This window comes from Eulemur rufifrons, chromosome 2 (genome assembly GCF_041146395.1).
Source record: "Eulemur rufifrons isolate Redbay chromosome 2, OSU_ERuf_1, whole genome shotgun sequence".
Lineage (NCBI taxonomy): Eukaryota > Metazoa > Chordata > Mammalia > Primates > Lemuridae > Eulemur > Eulemur rufifrons.
The window spans coordinates 21,773,392-21,791,491 of record NC_090984.1 but is presented as its reverse complement, the minus strand read 5'-3'; the positions used below and the strand labels follow the sequence as shown (position 1 = coordinate 21,791,491).

General features: G+C 39.0%; 1 protein-coding gene across 2 annotated transcripts in view; it reads right to left on the bottom strand.

Moving 5' to 3' along the window:
* Nucleotides 1-18,100, bottom strand: part of SIN3A (SIN3 transcription regulator family member A) — a 63,045-nt gene that overhangs the window by 37,935 nt on the left and 7,010 nt on the right. For both annotated transcript variants that reach the window (XM_069481687.1, XM_069481696.1), the window contains exons 2-3: nt 9,556-9,777; nt 3,537-3,713 (exon numbers count right to left, since the gene is read on the bottom strand). In XM_069481687.1, the coding sequence (XP_069337788.1) occupies nt 3,537-3,713; nt 9,556-9,744 (366 nt within the window). In that variant the 5' untranslated portion in view covers nt 9,745-9,777. The remainder of the gene's footprint in view (nt 1-3,536; nt 3,714-9,555; nt 9,778-18,100) is intronic.

Here is an 18,100-nt window from a genome sequence, read left to right as displayed (position 1 = left end):
TGTTGAAATCCAATGGCTTATTTAATTCATATTCCCAACTTTCCACACTGATGTGTTTCATTAATGACGAAGCTGACAGAACACAAAACTCATTAAGTTTGCAGAAGGAACAAAGATCTTGGAAGATACTTAACAGCATTTATCATCACACGACAAAAGATGAGTTATCAAAAATAAACAAACATAATATGGTATAACTATCACAGAGAAAGAAAAAGTACAGAAACCCAAAAGAAAGAAATTTTTTGTGATATATGTATATTTGGAAGAAAACAGTACTGAAAGTCATAGTGAGCCACGGTTTAAAAACTAGTTATAGGTGGGGCGCGGCAGCTCACGCCTGTAATCCTAGCACTCTGGGAGGCCGAGGCGGGTGGATCCTTTGAGCTCAGGAGGTCGAGACCAGCCTGAGCAAGAGCGAGATCCCGTCTCTACTAAAAATAGAAAGAAAATTAGCTGGACAACTAAAAATTATATAGAAAAAAATTAGTCGGGCATGGTGGCACATGCTGTAGTCTCAGCTACTCGGGAGGCTGAGGCAGTAAGATTGCCTGAGCCCAGGAGTTAGAGGTTGCTGTGAGCTAAACTGACGCCATGGCACTCTAGTCCAGGCAACAGAGTGAGACTCTGTCTCAAAAAAAAAAACAAATAAATAAAATAAATAAATAAAATAAAAATTAGTTATAAAAGCAGCTCTAAAAACCACACACGCACGCACACACACACACACAAAAAGCCAGGCACACAGGGGCTCACATCTGTAATCCTAGGACTTTGGGAGGCAGAGGTGGGAGAATCACTTGAGGCCAGAAGTTTGAAACTAACCTGGGCAAAACAGTGAGACCCCACCTCTGCAAAAAAAAATTTAAAAAATTTGCCAGCTGTGATGGCGTGCCCCTGTAGTCCTAGCTACTTGGTAGGCTGAGGCAGGATTTCAAGGTTACAGTGAGCTATGATTGCACCACTTTACTACAGCCTGGATGACAGAGTGATACCGTCTCTAAAAAAATTAAAATAAATAAAAAATGAAAAAATACTTTTAAAAATCAACTTAGATGCAGTTATCTAGAAGCTACAGATTTAAGGAAGCACTTGGGAAGTGCCCTTGGACTCTGCTGATGAATTTTCCCGGCTCACTTTACCAGAAATTTATTACTGAGGTCCTGAACCTCCTGAAGTCTGTAATCTTGTTGGGGGAGACAAACACAAGCATCTGTAAAGAGAACTTGCTAAATATGTTCCAAATATCAGCGCTGCTGGCATTCAACAAAGAAACTAAATCAAATCACATCTAACATGCCTCAAATTAATTACTCAAATTCCTTCTTGTCACCAATCAGCCAAAGATATACAAAAAGTATAGACAATGTTGATACTTCAAATAAAAATGTAAGCAAGCATTCTCACAGGATATTTCCTTACTATAGAATATAAATGATTTATTGAAATTGATTCAAAGACTTGTAAAGCATTTTAGTACTGATCCAAAAATGGCAGGTAATGTGGGAATACTGACTTAAATTACACAAAGACACAGAAGAATCTTGCCTCTTCTTTTTAGGAAGGAAATTCAAGTTATTTTATTTAGGAATACAGGCAAGAGCTTGTAACTAAAAGAATAGAGCAAGTAATCCTAACTCTACCCATGACTCACTCTATAACCCCAAATCCAAAGCCCTTCCTTGTTTCTTTGCCAGTTTCTGTAAGACAAAGCACCATCCATATACTTATACCGAAGACTCCTGTGAGAAAGGTGAGTAAAACAGGTGTTGTGCTTTGACAGGGTTGGTTGAAAAAGGCTACAGAAATGTGTTTTTGTTAGTTTAACAGCAAGTTTATAAGCTTTTTTGCAACATTAAGGTATTAACTGTGGAATACAGGATTAATATGGAATTAAATCACACCCAACAAGTTTTTAAAAAGGTATTTTTTTTTTTTTTGAGACAGAGTCTCACTTTGTTGCCCAGGCTAGAGTGAGTGCCGTGGCGTCAGCCTAGCTCACAGCAACCTCAAACTCCTGGGCTCAAGCGATCCTCCTGCCTCAGCCTCCCGAGTAGCTGGGACTACAGGCATGCGCCACTATGCCCGGCTAATTCTTTTCTATATATATATTTTTAGTTGTCCATATAATTTCTTTCTATTTTTAGTAGAGACGGGGTCTCGCTCTTGCTCAGGCTGGTCTCAAACTCCTGACCTTGAGCGATCCACCCGCCTCGGCCTCCCAGAGTGCTAGGATTACAGGCGTGAGCCACCGCGCCCGGCCCTTAAAAAGGTATTTTAAGAACTTGGTGCAGTACTAAGTATACAGCAGTAATACATTTTGGTACATAGCCATCACTCTACAAGCAGAGAACAAAAATGTTTTTTAAAAAAACCCAATATTGCTAATTTAAATTTTCCCAAAGACATAGTTCAGAATGAAGTTTCAGGCCTAGATAATTTGCACTCTCTTTAAAGACTATGCTTTAGTCAGCATTATTTAAGCCAATATAGATAGTAAGTTTGGCAAAATTCCTATAAATAGTCTAGTTTTGGTGTGCTCTAGATATTTATATAGCATTCAATGTCCTTATGCCAATATTAAAGTTCCTAAGAACCCAAACCAATGAGGGCAAGGGTCAGGGAGAATTAAACTAAATGTCAGGGAAAACAAAGTAGAAATATTTGCTACACATGGATATGTCCTCCAATGGTACATTGTTCATTGCTATCTGCAAGCAACTTAATATAATTAGGCTGATATAACCAAATAATGATCTAATGTCTTTTGTTATAGTTATTTCATTTATAGTTAGTACACTCAATTTTAAATTGTATATAATTTAGAAAAATTGAAACCTGGAACACTTGTTGCAACAATCACAAATTTTGAAAAGTAACAAAAGAGACAAGATTAATTGAAAACACATAAGCTTCATTTTGCCACAATGCCTCATGAATTTCAAAGCACCAAAAACCTACCACAGAAACTCAGGAGAAAACACTGACACTTTATTCATACTTACAATTTTCCCCAAACTTCATAAAGGTTCCCCAAAAAGGAGCATATTTTTTACTAAGGATGGACTTGCGGATGCCAGCCAATTCAGCTATTTATAAACAGGAATAAAAAGACTAAACTGTAAAAGATATTACTGGGGTAATTTATTGTACATGCCTATAGCCAATCATGTGAGTTATCCATAAAGCTTATACAATGCTAACAAAGGAGGGCTCAAAGGCAAGCATCCAAAAAGTGAACTTTAAGGTTCATTTTGTATGAAAACAGCCCCTCGGTCCTGGTAACATTGGAGTACCACGCATTCATACATTCCACAAACATTGCTTGAGTATATTCTTCCCCGGATAAAGCACTAGTACTAAGATGAGAAATATAACCAGATTTGACAAAACAAAAACAAAGTAGAACTTCTTGCGATTCACCCATCTCTCAAGTTAAAAGTTGTAACACTGGCACTATTAGGTTGCTAAAGATAAACTTGTTGTTTCCTGCTAATGATAAACTTTTTGACCCAAGAAAAGGAACTAAACACCACCTTGAGCCTTTGAAACTGCTGCTGTCCCTGCACTGGTGCAACTGGTGGAGCTGGATGAGCATGACTCTGGACCACCTGGCCTCCATGGGGCTGCACAGCTGTTGGGTGATGATGGCTGCTATGAACCGCTGCTATGGTGGGCCCATGACTGCCGGAGCTTTGTGGCACAGCTGAAACCTGGGGTGGACAAAATGCAAACAAGAAACATCAAGGCTTGTGCAGTCTTTCCCAAATGTGTCTAGAGAAATAACACAAATGTACAAAGCATTCGTGTGTATCTTTGCATACACAAAGACAATTAGAAACCCAAATCTCCACAAAAGGGAATTGGTAAAATAAATTATACCCCACCCATGTTACAACAGAATTCTTTGTAGCTATTAAAAATGATATAGCTTTGTGCATCTCAAATTATCTGTGATGAAGGACCCATTTTTTTTCCCCTTGAGTCAAGGTCTTGCTATATCGCTAGGATGATATTGAACTCCTGGCCTCAAGTGGTCCTCCCTCCTCAGCCTCCCAAGTAGCCTAGGACTAGAGGTATGTGCCACTGCACTCAGCTGGTTTTTTATGGTTCTTGTTATTGTTTTTTTTTTTTTTTCTTTGAGACAGAGTCTCGCTTTGTTGCCCAGGCTAGAGTGAGTGCCGTGGCATCATCCTAGCTCACAGCAACCTCAAACTCCTCGGCTTAAGCGATCCTACTGCCTCAGCCTCCCGAGTAGCTGGGACTATAAGCATGCGCCACCATGCCTGGCTAATTTTTTCTATATATATTTTAGTTGGCCAGATAATTTCTTTCTATTTTTAGTAGAGACGGGGTCTCGCTCTTGCTCAGGCTGGTCTCGAACTCCTGAGTTCAAACGATACATCCGCCTCGGCCTCCCAGAGTGCTAGGATTACAGGCGTGAGTCACCTCCCCCGGCCTGTTTTCATTTTTTTAAGAGACAGGGTCTCACAATGTTGCCCAGGCTGGTCTCCAACTCCTGGCCTCAAGTGATTCTCCCACCTCAAGTAGCTGGGATTACAGGTATGAGCCACCATGCCCAGCTCTTCAGTTTTTCTTTTTCTTAAATGCCAATCCATCATGGTCCAGTACTTGTATAAAATACAATAAAAGTAAATTACTAAAAAAGTGAAATAAAAACTACATAAACCCATAATTTTCATTATTGGATTTTACAGATAGAAAATTATGATGTCCAATCAGTACAAAGTTTCTAAACACTCTCAATTCTGTAATTACTTCATTACACACTAGTAATAAAATATACAGACCAGCCATTTATAAACCACACTTTAAATAGCACTGATACAGACACATATATATTTTAACAAAATGTTCTAAACCATAAGTTTTTTTTTTTTGTTGTTGTTGAGAAAGAGTCTCACTTTGTTGCCCAGGCTAGAGTGAGTGCCGTGGCGTCAGCTTAGCTCACAGCAACCTCAGACTCCTCGGCTTAAGCGATCCTACTGCCTCAGCCTCCCGAGTAGCTGGGACTACAGGCATGCGCCACTATGCCCGGCTAATTTTTTCTATATAGATTTTTAGTTGTCCATATAATGTCTTTCTATTTTTTTAGTAGAGACGGGGTCTCGCTCTTGCTCAGGCTGGTCTCGAACTCCTGACCTCGAGCGATCCACCCGCCTCGGCCTCCCAGAGTGCTAGGATTACAGGCGTGAGCCACCGCGCCCGGCCTAAACCATAAGTTGAATGTATTCATGTACTGCATGTAGATTTAAACATTTAAATAATTTTTAAAAACAGTACAATGGGCCGGGCGTGGTGGCTCACGCCTATAATCCTAGCACTCTGGGAGGCCGAGGCGGATGTGTCGTTTGAACTCAGGAGTTCGAGACCAGCCTGAGCAAGAGCGAGACCCCGTCTCTACTAAAAATAGAAAGAAATTATCTGGCCAACTAAAATATATATAGAAAAAATTAGCCAGGCATGGTGGCGCATGCTTATAGTCCCAGCTACTCGGGAGGCTGAGGCAGTAGGATCGCTTAAGCCGAGGAGTTTGAGGTTGCTGTGAGCTAAGCTGACGCCACGGCACTCACTCTAGCCTGGGCAACAAAGTGAGACTCTGTCTCAAAAAGAAAAAAACAAAAAACAGTACAATGCAGTGTACGATAAAATGAAAAGATTTTAAACCCTAGTCAACAAATATATAGCAAAATGTTAGCATTTAATCTTGTGGTAGTAAAATTAGGAAAGACTTTTACTTGGTTTTATTTGCTTATCTTTATTTGTTACAATGACCAAGTATGATTTTTTTTATTTCTTTGTAGAGATGGTGTCTTACTATATTGCCCAGGCTGGTGCTGAATTCCACCCACCTTGGCCTGCCTCCCACAGTGCTGGGATTACAGGTGTGTGCCACCATACCCAGCTCCAAGTATTACTCCTAAAGTAAAACAATTTTTTTCCAAGTTGGTGGTGGTTTGAGCCCAAACACGTCTTTTCCATTCTCTCTTTTTCTCTCTCTTGTCCTCTTAAAAATTTCAGGATGAAATGAAAGCACAAGTCTCTTTGCTTCCATTTCTATTGCAAGACATGCTATATAAAAATTTCAGAGCTTTTCTATTTCCTTTTACAGAACTATTAATAACTATAGAAGACAACAAATGACAATATACCTGACTGTCCCAGCCCCAAAATAAGGAAACAAAAAACATGAAATTCTATTTCTCTAAGTAATATAAATTGTGCTCCACAACTTATAGAAGGGCTGGGCTCAGTGGCTTAGGCCTGTAATCTCAGTGCTTTAGGATGCTGATACGGGAGAATCACTGAAACCCAGGAGTTCCAGGTTGCAGTGAGCTGTGATGACACCACTGCACTCTAGTCTGGGCAACAGAGCAAGACCTTATCTCTAAAAAATAAAAAAACAAAAACAAACAAAAATGAATAAAGCTTTCTTCAAATCCTCAAAGTTCATAAAAAAGTACCCTAGAAGGGAAAGGGGAGGGGGAGGAAGGAGAAATAAAGTGACTATGCATAAATCCACAGAAATATTACAAAATATATGAAGAGTAAAGAGAAATTATTTAGATAATTTTAAAAGCTCTAATGTAGCTCTCATAAGACGGATTATTCTTCTGAGCTTCTATATTCCAGTATGTATGTTTTTACAGGTTTTACAAGTCCACAGGCTTTCACAAGACTTTACTGGAGTTCATAAATATTCGAGATGCCTAGTTTTATACAAGCACATTACAGTTTCCAGTAGGAAGAGATTTTAACTATCCCATGTATAGGAAACCTGTTAAGATAATATTAGTAAAAGTAATCACCCAAGGAAAACAATCAATTTTTTTCCTCTCAAGTCCTAACTTAAAGGTTCAATCTGCTAGAGGCCTTCTTCTGACTGCTGTCTCAGCCCGTACGAGGGCATTACACTGCTTCCAGGGGAACTCCTGAGGAAGAGTGACATCTAAGGAACCACCATTTCCTACCTCACCCAGGTTGCCCTCTTTTTGTAGTCTTATAATAAATTCCTAGAAATGGAACTGCCAGGTCAAAAAGTAACTAAAGAATCTGACACAAACTGCCAAACTGCTCTCAAGAAAGATTACGCCAGTTTATATTCCCAGTATCAGTCATACTTACAAGTCACTCAAAAGTGAGGTTGAAGAAGGCCTCTCCAAATTAGTTAAATAAGTTATAGTTCAGACTGATCTGGAGAAGAATATTATATATGCAACTCTTAAAACAATGCAGTGATTTTTTTTAATTACTTAAATCTATCCATACATATGTTCAAGTAGAAAGGTATCCACTATATATTAAGTGAAAAGAACAAATAACAGACCAGTAAGTACTATAAAATCCAAATTTTACAAAAAGAAAAGTGAGCCTGAGGAACAGAGAGACTCTGCTGCTACAAAAAATAGAAAAATTAGCCGGGCATGGTGGGGTGTACCTACAGTCCCAGCTACTCGGGAGGCTAAGGCAGGAGAATCACTTGACACAGGAGTTTGAGGTTGCAATGAGTTATGATGATGCCACTGTACTCTAGCCCAGGCAACAGAGTGAGACCCTGTCTCAAAAAAATAAAATAAAATAAAAAAAAGAAGAAGAAAAAGAAAAGTGGATTTAGATAATTAGGTAGGTTGATGCAGATATGTTTGTATATGTACACAAAATTTTGGGTACCAGTGGGAGAAAATCTGAAGGGTCAGAGGAAAAAGTAATTTTCCTTTTTATAGAAAAGTCCATGGTGATATATTAATTTCATAATAAAAAAGGACAAAAAACAATTACACTTCTTCCATTTCTACAAAACAGAGTGAAAGGCAAGAGATGAATGATTGAGTATTGGTCAGGATGTGGAACAACAGGAATATATAATGCTTGTGGAAATTTAAATTAGTACACTTTTTAAAAGCAATTTAGCATTGTTTGGCCCTGCTAAAGATGCATATACCCTAAGACCCAGCAATCCCTCTCCTAGATACTGAGAAATTCTTCCTCTTTTGTCCTCAAACCTGCTGACTGGTCTACAAAAAAAGAAAAGGAATTTGCACCACAATATAAACCAAGTACAGCTGACCCTTGAACAACACAGGTTTGAGACCCAGGGTCCATTTATACATGGATTTTCTTCCACCTCTGCCACCCTTGAGACAGCAATGCCAACTCCTTTTCCTCCTCTTCAGCCTATTCAATGTGAAGCTGATAAGGATAAAGACCTTTATGATGATCCACTTACATTTAATGAATAGTAAATATATTTTCTCTTCCTTATGATTTTCTTAATAACATTTTCTTTTTCCTAGCTTACTTTATTGTAAGAATACAGTGTCTTAATATAATATACACAACATAGTAAATATGTGTGAAAAGACTACGTTATTTGTAAGGCTTCTGGTCAAGAATAGGCTATTAGTAGTTAAGTTTTTGGAGTCAAAAATTACATGTGGATTTTTGACTATGTAGGCATCGGAGCCTCTAATCCCCAAGTTGTTCAAGGGTCAACTGTACTCCACTAGTAAGGACACTGTTTAATACAGCTGCTTTTTTTCCCCCAAAGACTCTCTTGACAAAAGAAGTGTGTTGATTTAAATTCTGGTGCAAGCTTCTTATTTTGTAATGTAATCGCCAGTTTGAGTACACTAGGAGTAATACATCAGATTGTTCACAGCAGCACCTTTACAATGGTAAAAACCTGGAAATAGCCCAATTATCCAACAGTAGAATTGATAAACGGGGTATATTCATTTAATTCATACCAGAGTGAAAATGGTACAATTACAGCTACAGATAAAAATATGGATGAATCTTAGGAAGTATATTGAATGAATAAACAAGTGGGTCAAAGAAGGAATATGTATGTTTCCATTTATATAAAAGTTGAAAACTAGGCTGGGCACAGTAGCTCACGCCTATAATCCCAGCCCGTTGAGGGGAAGGGGGAAGGCAGGAGGATTGCTTCAGGCCAGGAGGTTGAGACCAGCTTGGGCAACATAGCAAGACCTTGTCTCTACAAAAAATAAAAATTAAAAAATAAATAAATAAATACTAGCCAGGCATGTGTGTACCTGTAGTGCTAGCTACTCTGAGGGCTGAGGCAGCAGGATCGCTTGAGCCCAGGAGTTCCTGGTTATAGTGGGCTATGATCTGGCCACTGCACTGTAGCCTGGGTGACAGAGCAAGACCCTGTCTGGGTGGGGAGAAAATTCAAAAATATCCAAACTAAATAATTATATTATTTAGAGATTTTAAAAAAAACAGGAGAGTCAAGGGAATAATGAACACCAAGTTCACACTAGTGGCTACCTCTGAAGGGAGAGAGAAAAAAGTAAGGGATCAGGGAGAAATACACAGTGAACTTCAAAGGTCATGACATTCTTTTTATTCTAAACTATATGCGAGTGTACAGTATTTTTATTAATTATGTTACACATACTCCATAATTTTTTTTATATCTAACTCAGTGCTTAATAAAGCATTTTTTAATTGGATAAAATTACCATCCCTCTACTCTCAAGCCTAGTCCCTTGGCTGGGTCCAGTTTACCTGGTAGCTGGGCGTTACAGAGTACTGAATTCCCGTGGCTGACTGCATGGTCTCAGACACTGCTTCGTACACAGGAGGGGCAGGGGCAAGCACCCGGTGTTGGTGAGGAAAAGCCTCTGTGCTGCCAGGAATCCGACGCTGCTGAGCCGCATACACCGGTGACTCCTGGTCATCCAAACGTCGCTTCATTCTGCACTCATGCTCAGGGATGCACTACAAAACCTGCAGAAACCAAAAGACTTAACATGCAAATCAATTCTCACTCTGGTATGATGTGTCTAACTTAGGGCCAATCACCCAAGTTTAGTATAAGCTAGACTCCCAGAACTGATTATCTGTTTCATCCTAGACATCATCCTGGGTGTTCAAAAGTACATGTACATGTACACACACACTTCACACTGTACAAGTTAAAACTGAAAAAGACAAAAATTTAAGTAACATAGTTTTAATTAATTTGGCACTGCTAAGTTGAAAAATTGCCTCTACTTTAAAAACAAACATCTTTTTTTGCTTTATTCTCTAGTTTCCTCCTCAAATGCTGTCATTCCTCATATTAAGTACATAACCCCATGTACATTATTCAAAACAATTTATAAAAATATTCAAATGCTGCTTCTTAACTCCTCTCAAAATCTAGTACTGTAATTGTAGTCTACTTTTAAAACTTATTTCAAGTAAACGGGTGTAGTAGCTTGTGCCTTGATCCTGTTTCCTTAGGAGGTTGAGGCAGGAGGATCGCTTGAGCCCAGGATTGAGACCAGATTTTGAGACCAGATAAAAGTTACGGTAATAGTGGGAGATTTTAGCAAACCAACCCCTCATCTCAAGTAAGGCACTTTTTGTAAGGAGGAAAAAAAGTATCTGCCCAATTTCTGAGTCCACTCAACCGTCTTTTCTTCATCCTCTAGGAGCACAGGAGGCCTGAAAAGAAAGCAGTCTGCACAAGGATGCCTCTGGGGTGCGTCACCTCTTCTCAGTCCTCAACCTGCCTGCCACTACAATCCTTAGCCTTGACATCATTTCAGGTTTTTCTCATATCTCACAAACCTAAGTGGGACCCTGACACAGCAGCACAATTGTTTAATTTGCAAGCTGGCTACTTTTAATATTATCTTTTTGTAAATCTCAAATCACAAATATGTTCCCTCTGTAGCCTATTCAGATCAAAGGATGAAGTCTCCCAAGTCTGTGCGTTATGGTATACTGAACTCAGTTAAATGGAGTTGAAAACATACTGCTGACAGCTACACAGGAGAAATAATTTAAAATGTCTCAACTGTCTTAATTGGTTATATTTTCCTAGTATGAAGCAGCATGTTCAGCTTAATTCTAAAACTTTCAGACATATCCAAGGATTGGAAATATAGATCACACATGCTATTTCATACTTTAAGAGCCACTGATCAAATGACCAGGAACACTAAACCTCAAACTATTTTGGGATGAGGAACTGAGTCTAATAAGTGGATGGAGTAAAGTCTTAAAAGACTTTCTTGGCTACTAATTCTATGTACATCCATGACCTACCTATACCACAGTTTGGTCTTGGGTTCTATTGGCTTGAACTCTAGATGCTTAACTCACCTGAGATTAATCTCTGTAACCAAAAGCCAAGTAAATATTTTACAAATGGTAAACCAATTTCAGATCTGAAGAGCACAGCATAGGTCAGCGATCCCCAACCTTTTTGGCACCAGGGACCGGTTTCATGGAAGACAATTTTTCTATGGGGGGCAGAGTTCAGACAGTGATGAGAGTGATGGGGAGGCAGCTGGTGCAGGTGTAAATACAGATGATGCTTTGCTTTGCGCGACACTCACTTCTTGCGGGGTGGCCCGGTTCCTGAATTTCATAGAAAACAATTTTTCCACTGACTGGGATTAGGGGGACCAGCACCAGGCCATGGCCTAGGCTTGGAGACCATTGCACTAAAATGCCTGTCAAGAACTGGATTCTAGTCCAAATTCTGACATGAAGCTTTGTAACTTTGGTCCTGTTTTCTTATCTGCAAAAGGAGGGGATCAGATTACATTAGTGATTCCTAAATGCTGGTCTATGGACCAGTATAGGAAAAAGAAAAAAAGAAGGATTGTGGTGAGTCTTTCTTGGATTAAGGATTAAAATACTATGCTTTATTCTGATATCATGCTCTATCTTTTTGCAATTAAGATATCATTTCCTTTGGGCCTGGCACAGTGGCTCACACCTATAATCCCAGCACTCTGTGGGGCCGAGGCAGAAGGATTGCTTGAGCCCAGGAGTTTGAAACCAGTCTGGACAACGAGACCCTGTCTCTACAAAAAAAAAAAAAAGAAAAAAGAAAAAAAAAAAAATTAGCCAGACTAGTGGTTCATGCCTGTAGTCCTAGCTACTTGGGAGGCAGAAGGATCACTTGAACACAGGGGTTCAGGGTTACAGTAACCTGTTAATATGATGATGCCATTGCACTCTAGCCTGGCAACAGAGACCCTGTCTGGGGAAAAAAAAAATCATTCCTTTTATAAAGTGATTGTGATTTGATAAAGTATTAACTTCATTCACATCCAGAGTTTGCTTTCCAGACTACCTCTGCAACACTGAAGGGGTTTAACGTTCTCTAAAGTATACTCTACTCCTTTAACAATCACCACCCATAATTCTATTTCCTAACTGTCTCTCAGATCAATCGCTTCCCATCTAGTCACACAACCACTCCCTCATCAGGCCCGTTCACCCCTCCCCTCAAATGTGGCCAATACTTTCTGGCCTCTCCCCTCTAGTCTAGCCTCTATATTGCTTTCAAATGCAAATCTAATCCAGCTATAAATCCATCACTGGTTTCCCATCACTTAAAATATAATCCAAATTCCTTAGTTTAGCCTACAAAATCCTTCCTTTCTGATTGGGGGAGGAATTTAGGTTACTATTTAAAAAACAATTATCTCCTTCCAGTCTATACCCTGTCATCCAGCCCTGCCAATGTCTCAACACTACCCTAAACAAGCCTTAAATCTACAAGCTTCTTCAAAGTAGGGTCCTTGTCAACTTTGTATTCCCCACAGGCCTAACACATTACAGACACTCAAATACAGTTGTCCCTCGGGATCCGTGGTGATTTGTTCCAGGTCCCCCATGGATACCAAAATCCACGAATGCCCAAATCCCTTACATAAAATGGCACACAATTTGCATATAACCTACACACATCCTCCCCTATATTTTATATCATCTCTAGATTACTTATAATACCTAATATAACGCCTACACATCACTTCATTTGTATGGATTCAGTGTAGCTTTCAGTACGTGGCAAACTCAAGTTTTGCTTTTTGGAACTCTGTGGGATTTTTTTTCCTGAATATTTTCAATCCATGGTTGGTTGAATCCATGGATGAACAGGGCCAATTGTACTGTATTTGCAAAAGGGAAAGAATGACAGTTAACACATATAGAGTGCCAAACACCATTCCACATCATTTACAAATATTTATTAATTTAACCCTCAAGCAACCCTGTAAGCAAGGTATTGCTATTCACTATTTTACAAATGAGGAAGCTGAAATACAAAGATTAAGTAAACTGCCCAAGGCTGCACAGCTAATAGGAGGCAAAGGTGGGATATGAATCCAGGAAATCTGCCTCCAAAGCCTGGACTCTTAATCACCTCAACTACCCTACCTCTCACAAAAGACAAGAGAAAAAAAGGAAGACTTGCTTTACGTAAGGCACACATGCACTGAGCAATTTTGGCTTTCTTTAACCTCTCACACACTTAGCTAACTCATCCTTTCTTCAGCCTCAACCTAATAAAGCAGGAATAGCTTCACAGCATTCATTCATTCATTCAATTATTACAGCAAATGTTCAGTAAGCAGACATGAAGGTGGTATACAATCTCAGCCCTTGCCCTCTAAAAGCTTAAAAACTAGTTGAGAAGACCATATATTACCTCATTAGTAATAAAAAAAAATGTAAAGTAAAATAATATTTATCCCAAAGCAAATGGCAAAAATTAAAAGAAAATTATGATACTTAGTGTGGGTGAGGGTACAGGGAAACATTGTTGGTATAAGTTTTTGTGTTTGTTTTTTGTGAGAGAGGGCCTTGCTCTGTTGCTAAGACTGGAGTGCAGTGGCATGACAACAGCTCACTGAAACCCCCAACTCCCAGGCTCTAGCGATCAATCCTCTTGGCTCAGCCTCCTGAGTAGCTAGGACTACAGGACGAGTCACAATGCATGGCTGACTTTTTGTTTTCAATTTTTTGTAGAGTCAGGGTCTCACTGTGTTACCCAGGCTGGATTGAATTTCTGGCCTCAAGTGATCCTCCTGCCTCAGCCTCCCAAAGTGCTGGGATTACAGATGTGAGCCATCATGATTGGCAACTTATAAGTATTTATTAAAAATTAAAATGTGGCCAGGTGCAGTGGCTCACGCCTGTAATCCTAGCACTCTGGGAGGCCGAGGCAGGAGGATTGCTTGAGCTCAGGAGTTCAAGACCAGCCTGAGCAGGAGCAAGACCCCGTCTCTACTAAAAATAGAAAGAAATTATATGGAAAGATAAAAATATATATAGAAAAAATTAGCCGTGCATGGTGGCACATGCCTGTAGTCCCAGCTACTCGGGAGGCTGAGGCAGGAGGATTGCTTGAGCCCAGGAGTTTGAGGTTGCTGTGAGCTAGGCTGATGCCACTGCACTCTAGCCCGGGCAACAGAGTGAGACTCTGTCTCAAAAAATAAAAAAAATAAAATTAAAATGTGCATATCCTTTAACCTAGCAATTCCACTTCTAATGCAATTCCACTACACTCTGTCAAATATATTGAATAGCTAAATAAGCTTGATACATCCATACTATGGAAAACTACTCAGCAATTAAAAAGATCAAGTTAAATCTATAAGTACAAGCCAAGCACTCCAAGACATACCAAGTAGAAAGACCAAGCTATAGAATATACAGCATCATCTCACGTTATGTGTACACACACACACACACACACATACACACACACAAAATGTACTCAAGACATGTGCATATCACTATATGTAAATTTTGAATCAAAAGAAAAATGCAGCTGGGCACGGTGGCTCATGCCTATAATCCTAGCACTCTGGGAGGCCAAGGAGGGGAGTATAGCTTGGGGTCAGGAATTTGAGACCAGCCTGAACAAAAACAAGACCCAAGACGCCACCTCTACTAAAAACAGAAAAAATTATCCTGGTGTAGTGGCGCATGCCTGTAGTCCAAGCTACTCGGGAGGCTGAGGCAGGACTGCTTGGGCCCAGGAGTTTGAGGCTGCAGTGAGCTAGGATGACACCACTGCACTCTACCCAGGGCAACAGAGCAAGACGCTGTCTCAAATGAAACAACAAAAAAGAATTAATGCTTTAAACAGCAATTGTAAATTTTTATTCCATATTTTCCGGTTTTTTAGAAATGTAAATACCCAAAATGGGCAACATCCTTTCAAATGCAACCAACTACTCAACTGTCATGCATGCACCTGAAACACAGCCATTCTGTAAATTTTGATCCCAGGTTTCAGGTACATCTCTACGAAGGTTCTAGTTTATCATAACTTTCGGGTCTTCTTTTTTTGCCCTTGCATGATCAAATGCAATACTTTGAAAACTTAGTTCATAATTTTACTGAAGAGAAGACAATCATCTTTGTTCCAAAATTACAAGCATTCTCATTTTTAGACTAATACATACTCACTAGAATGATCAGTCCAATGATTTTTTTCATTTCTACATCGTTTTTCCCCTCTAATCATCTTTGTACACACACCTAACCTTTGGCACTTGTCCCCTTCAAGCCACATCAAATAAGTTTTGGTGCAGAAACATCCTAAAAGATGAAAGAATAACCATCGTGCATCCTTTTGGCAAACTGGAATGGTTTTGGTTCTTGTCAAAAATAGTACATTCAAAGCTGAGCTCAGTGGCATGCCCCATAGTCCCAGCTACTTGGGTGGCTAAGGTGGGAGGATTACCAAGACAGGAAAGAGTTCAACCTGGGCAACATATTGAGATATGGTCTCCAAAAAAAAAAAAAAAGGCCAGGCACAGTGACATGCACCTCTGGTCCTAGCTACTTGGGAGGCTGCTCAGAAGTTCAAGATTATAGTGAGCTGTGATCACACCACTAGCCTGGGAGGAAGGGCAAGAAAGACCCTGTCTCTAAAAAAAAAAAAAAAAAAAAAAAAAAAAAATCACGTTCTAAAGTCCTTCTTGTTGAACGACAACCTGGATGAGGATAACGTTTTTCTTCTCTCTCTCAGAAATACATTGAGCACTCATAAATTCTTAAGTTTGAGAAAATTCATCTAGGGTATCGTCATCTGAATACATACTCATTTTGCAACTTGGTTTATACAATCAATTTTACCATCATCATAACAGTCTGCAGTGCTGCTGTCACACTGCATATATCTACTAGTTCCTCTAATAACTGTACAACGTCTTTAGTTTTCTTCTCTTTCCCATTATGAAAATAAGGAAAATGAAAAATTATGGATTCTCAAATATGTTCAGTGAAAGCTTAAAAGTTGTAAAAAAAATAGTTTAAAAAATTGTCATATACCCTTCATCCAGATTCTCCAAATGTTAGTATCTTGCATAATGTTTAAGATGGTGTCTCCCACCTTCTTTTACACTGTCTTTAAAGATGCTGTAATGCTTTGGGCAAAGCAGTAAAAAAATTTAAGTGTTAATAGCAATGATTTATTTCACTACTGCATCATTCTTTTAAGCAATTCCATCATTCTCCTATTCTATTATTTTAGTCCTTTTTAGCATATTAGGGAATAACTGATGAATAATGATGAAATAATTCTAGGATGATCAAACACCAAAATGTTTCAAGATACAGGAAAAATGAGATCACTAGGACCCTATAACATGCCTCAGACATATAAAGGGTAAAAGCTAAAATGAGTTTATTCCTTTAAAAAAAAGTAAATTTTCTCTTTCAAGAAAAGTCATGAAATACACATATTTACAAGTAGTTGGGCCTGTTCAAAAACAAACTCAAAAACTAAAACTGGATCCAAGTGACACTGATGTTACATAGTACCTATTGTTGTAGGTAGGAAATGAACAGGAAACTATTTCAATTCAAAAGGTATTATTGTTAGCAATGTTAATTTTCTGCTTTAGATCACTAGATTATGGTTTTGAAAGATGCATTTGGGAAAATGTGGGTGCAGTTTATATGGCAATTCTTTGTATTCTTTTCCCAACATTTTTTGAAGTCTAAAATTATTTTCATTAAATGTTAAAAGTTAAAAAAAATTAAGAATTATAAGAGGGTAATATAAAAGAAGGAAATCATATTTCCCTATTCACAAGACCATTTAGTTAGGGTGACAAGGTCTCTAGAAATCAACTGAGGATGATATAAAACAAAAGTGTGACACAATATATGCTTGCTGGCTACAACTTTAAAGAAAGCATTACAAGCCAGGCGTGGTGGTGCAAACCTGTAGTTCCACCTACTTGGGAGGCTGAGGTGGGAGGATTGCTTGAACCCAGGAGTTGGAAGTCCAACCTGGGCAACACAGCAAGACCTCCTCTCTTTCAAAAAAATTTAAAAAAAGAAAGTATGACGAATAGGACTTGAGATGATTCTTAAGAGGACAAGTAGATGTGTCACTCATCTGACATTGCTTTTATCGTATATTAGCTAATCTGCTCCCATACACACAAGAACACATATATCTTTAACCATCAATATATCCTCTACTGTGCTTAGCATACTGCCTTGTCTGTGGTGGGAACAAAATCATTCATTCATGCATGCATCCTCTCATATTTACTGAGCATATACTATGCCCCAGGTGTTTTACGAGATGGAGATATAACCGTAAATAAAAACAAAAATCCCTTCTAACATTTTAGTGGGAAAAACACAATAAATAAGAGATGAACAACATGTTTAAAATATTAGGAAGTAACAAGTGCCAACAGCAGGGAAGGGTTTTTGAAATTTTAGATAAGAATGACCAAAGAGTATCTCATTGAGAAGGTAACTTGAGTAAAGAAAGGAAAAGCTAGCCATGTGGAAATCAGTGGAAGAAGCATTCTAGACAGAGGAGACAGCAAATCCAAAGACCATGAGGCACACATGTGCTTGACTGTTTTCAAGAACAGCAAGGCCATATAAAGCTGGTGAAGAATGAAGGAGAGACTAGTCAGAAATGTAGTCAGGGAGGTGACGGGGTGGGGATGGTAGGAAGGGGGTACATCAGGTTTGTTCTTATAGGTCATAATAAGGACCCAGACTTAATATTCAGACTGAAATGGGAAGCCATTGGATGGTTTTAAGCAAAGAAGTGACATGGTCTGACTTAGGTTTTAAAAGAATAACTTTGGCTGCAGTGTTGAGAATGGACTAAAGAGGCCGGGCGAGGTGGCTCACGCCTATAATGCTAGCACTCTGGGAAGCCAAGGCAGAAAGATCGTTTTAGCTCAGAGTTTGAGACCAGCCTGAGCAAGAGCAAGACCCCTCTACTAAAAGTAGAAGAAGAGCAAGTCTCTACTAAAAAAATAAAAGAAATAAG